The sequence below is a fragment of the Gastrolobium bilobum genome, unplaced genomic scaffold (genome assembly GCF_033153095.1).
Source record: "Gastrolobium bilobum isolate Gb01-03AN ecotype WA unplaced genomic scaffold, APGP_CSIRO_Gbil_v1 utg4146, whole genome shotgun sequence".
NCBI lineage: Eukaryota > Viridiplantae > Streptophyta > Magnoliopsida > Fabales > Fabaceae > Gastrolobium > Gastrolobium bilobum.
In genome coordinates, this window is record NW_026898945.1 from 1 (window position 1) to 3,774 (window position 3,774).

At 43.0% G+C, this 3,774-nt stretch overlaps 1 protein-coding gene across 1 annotated transcript; it reads right to left on the bottom strand.

Annotated features, from left to right (window-relative positions):
- Positions 1–22: 22 nt before the first annotated feature.
- LOC133285701 (uncharacterized) lies at positions 23–553 on the bottom strand. Its single transcript, XM_061482973.1, has one exon. It carries the CDS (start codon positions 551–553, stop codon positions 23–25), a length of 531 nt encoding a protein of 176 aa, XP_061338957.1.
- Positions 554–3,774: the final 3,221 nt, after the last annotated feature.

Sequence of the window (3,774 nt, forward strand, 5' to 3'; positions counted from 1 at the left end):
TTAAGTTATAGCGCGCTACAATTCATTGCTTTAATGCCACTTCCTTAACATAAGCAATTTCGCGGACTTCATCCATTGCATCCAAGTTATGGAGTAATGCATGCGAATTGTTATCTTCATTCGTGTAGATCCTTCTCCGTGATGGCTCTCCAATTTCAACCGAAATCATGGCTTCACTACCGTAAACCATGCGGAACTGGGTTTCCCCCATAGTTGAATGTGTGGTTGTTCTGTAGCCCCATAACACAAAGTCTAATTGTTCAGGCCAGTCTCCTTTAGCTGCTTCTAATCTTTTTTCCAATCCTCGTTTCAAGACTCGATTTGCAGCTTCTGCCAATCCATTTGTTTGTGGATGTTCCACAGATGTGTATCTGTGTTTGACATGCAAATCTTGAAGTATTTGATTGAATTTTTTGTCCACGAACTGCGTACCATTATCAGTTATGATGGTATGAGGAATGCCAAACCGACTTATGATTGATAGAAGAATCGACGAACCTGGGAGCATGGTGCAAGTCTGCATGCTTTTGACATTAGACACAATGTCGCACATGTTTTTTAGAATCTTCTTCCATAGTGGGCCAGAAATAATCCGCTCGAAGCAGTTTTCTAGATAAGGATTTACCTCCCATGTGATGTCCGCCAATCCCCTCATGAACCTCGAAGATTACATACTGAGCTTGTTGGGGATCCAGGCATTTAAGCATTGGAGAAGAAAATCCTTTTTTGTACAGCTAGTCATTGATGATAGTGTAAAATGAAGCTTTGCGCGCTAGCTTTTTTGATGTGTGCGGTTCTTGTGGTGTCTCTCCTTTATACAAGTAGTTCCAAATTGGTGTCATCCAATTGTCTTTATCGTCCATTGGCATGGTATCATCTTCGACAATGGATTGCGCACTCTGGGACGGATGAGCTTTTCGTTTAGTTACAGCCATTATAATGCTAGGATTGGGGACGCTTTGCTGGATGACTGATCTATTATTTCCTGGTCCCTTTGTGCTGGCTAATTTGGACAAAATATCACCCCCCCCGAATTTTGTTCTCTAGGGATGTGCTCCATTCTGAAGCTTTGAAAATCTGTTAGCAGTAATCTCACCTTTTCGAGATATTTTATCATTAACGCTTCTTTTCCTGGTAACTCCCTTGTACTTGTGCAACCACCATTTTCGAATCGCTTTTGAGGATTATTGTAGTGGCCCCCAAGTCCTTTGCCATTGTGAGTCCTGCGAGGACCGCTTCATACTCGGCTTGGTTGTTTTAGGCTTTAAACCCAAGATGGATAGAATGCTCCACTGTTATACCTTGAGGGCTTTCCACGATGACTCCTGCACCGCTTCCTTTGACATTGGAAGATCCATCGACAAAAATAATCTAATCCTCATTTACCTCAGCCTGATGTAGGTGTGTCATTTCGACGAGGAAATCAGCTAATACCTGAGCTTTGATTGTTTGACGCGGTCCGTACATGATGTCGTATTCAGATAACTCTATTGACCATGAAATCATGCGACCGGCCAAATCAGGTTGTCTCAGCACCTGTCGAAGGGGCTGGTTTGTTCGAACCTTGATGGTGTGCCCCTGAAAATAATGGTGTAAACGACGCGATGTTAAAATAAGCGCGAAAGTTACCTTTTCTATCTGTTGATAACGCAGTTCTGGTCCTTGGAGTGCTTTGCTGACAAAGTAGATTGGCTGTTGTTCCTGGGAATCTTCGCGCAATAAGACAGCGCTTATGGCCTCGTTGCTAACTGAGAGGTAAAGAACCAAAGGTTCATCTAGTTGAGGCTTGACCAAGCTGGTGGTTTAACCAAGTGTTCTTTGATGGTCGTGAATCCTGCTTTGCACTTAAGAGTCCAGTTAAAGTCTGTTTTTTGCACAATAGCTTAAACATTGGTAGCGATTTCTGTGCTGAGGCAGGAAGGAATCGAGTTAAGGCATTGATTCTTCCAGTTAATTGTTGTAATTCCTTTATGTTACGCGGGCTTGTCATGTTGAGTACGGCTTTGCATTTATCAGGATTAGCCTCTATCCCGCGATGTGTTAGCATGAATCTTAGAAATTTTTCGGCAGGTACTCCAAACGCGCATTTGGCTGAGTTAAGACGTAACCTATATTTACGCAATTGTTGAAATACCTGCTCCAAATCATTAGGATGTTGTGAAGTAGTCATTGTTTTGACGATCATATCGTCAATGTATACTTCAAGCATTTGACCAATCTGTTGGCTAAAAACTTTATTCATCATCCGTTGATATGTGGCACCGGCGTTCTTAAGACCAAACAACATCATATTATAACAATAAGTAGCTTTCTCAGTGATAAAAGTTGTAGCTTCCTCGTCTGGTTTGAACATCGGGATCTGGTTGTAGCCTGAATATGCATCCATAAAGGATAGAATCTGGTACCCCGCGGAGTTATCAACCAATTTGTCAATGGTGGGAAGAGGATAAAAGTCCTTTGGGCATTATTTGTTAAGGTCTGTATAATTTGTACACATGCGCCACTTCCCGTTGGCTTTTTTGACTAACACGACGTTAGAAAGCCAAGTAGAATAAGTGATTTCGCTAATCACTCCTGCATCAAGCAGTTTTGCTACTTCAGTCTCAACAACCTGCTGTTTTTTTGGGGATATTTTGCGCTTCTTCTGCGCGATAGGTTTAGCCTTTGGATCTAAGGTTAAATGGTGACATATAATGTCTGGGTCTATGTCTGGCATGTCACCCGCTGTCCATGCAAAGATGTCCTTGTTCTTTAGCAGCACTGCCACCAGCGCACTTTTTTCTGCTTCTGGTAGATGTCGTCCAATCTTGGTAACGTTTTCGGGTAATAGTCCAACTTGGAGATTTTCCAACTCACCATCGGGTTGAGGACGTGTATCGCGCAGATCTTCGCGCATATCAAGATCGGTCATGTGGACTGATTCTTTGGCTTTGTCATCCAGCTGTATTGGAATTTTTGCCCGTAAACTGGTGTTATAACAGTTGTGCGCTGTCTTCTGGTCGCCCCTTATGACAACTACCGTACCAGACATGTCATAGAATTTGAGTAAAAAGTGGGGCATAGAAATGATTTCCTTTAACGCGACAATAATTGGTCTTTCTAAAATAATGTTGTATGCAGAGGCATATTCAATGACATAAAACCGTACTTTGATAGTACGAGACTGTGGCATGATTCCAAAAGTTACCCACATCTCAATGGTACCTTTGGGTTGTACGCATTCTTCAGCGAAGCCAATTAAATCCAAACATTGATGAACTAGATGTTCCTCAGAGATGTGCATCGCGCGAAAAGCATCCCAGAAAATAATACCAGTAGAACTACCATTATCAATCATAATACGTTTTACCTGGAGATTAGCCATGCAGGCTGAGCTTACCAGTGGATCATCATGGTCTAGAATGATGTCGCCATAGTCATCATCGTCAAAACTTATGGCCTGCTTCTGATCGCGAGAAGTAGAAGGGCGAGCATGATCATGTACTGTCATTACTGATTTTACATGATTTTTACGTTGAGATTTAGTCGCGCCTCCTCCCGCTATCCCTCCGGCGATAGTGGCCAAGACTCCTGCCGCGTTATTAGGTAACTGAAGTGGTTGATGTTGCGCGATACGCTGTCTGTTTCGCGGTGGAGTCCCTTAGCGTCTGTCAGTAGAGGCCTCTCTTGCATTTTTGCGATCATTGTTCCGTGCAGGGTTGTAGTCCCTTCTAGGATACGCCCTTTGTTCATGAGGATTTGGATCGCGATCAGGGCTTCTATCGCGCCTTCTTT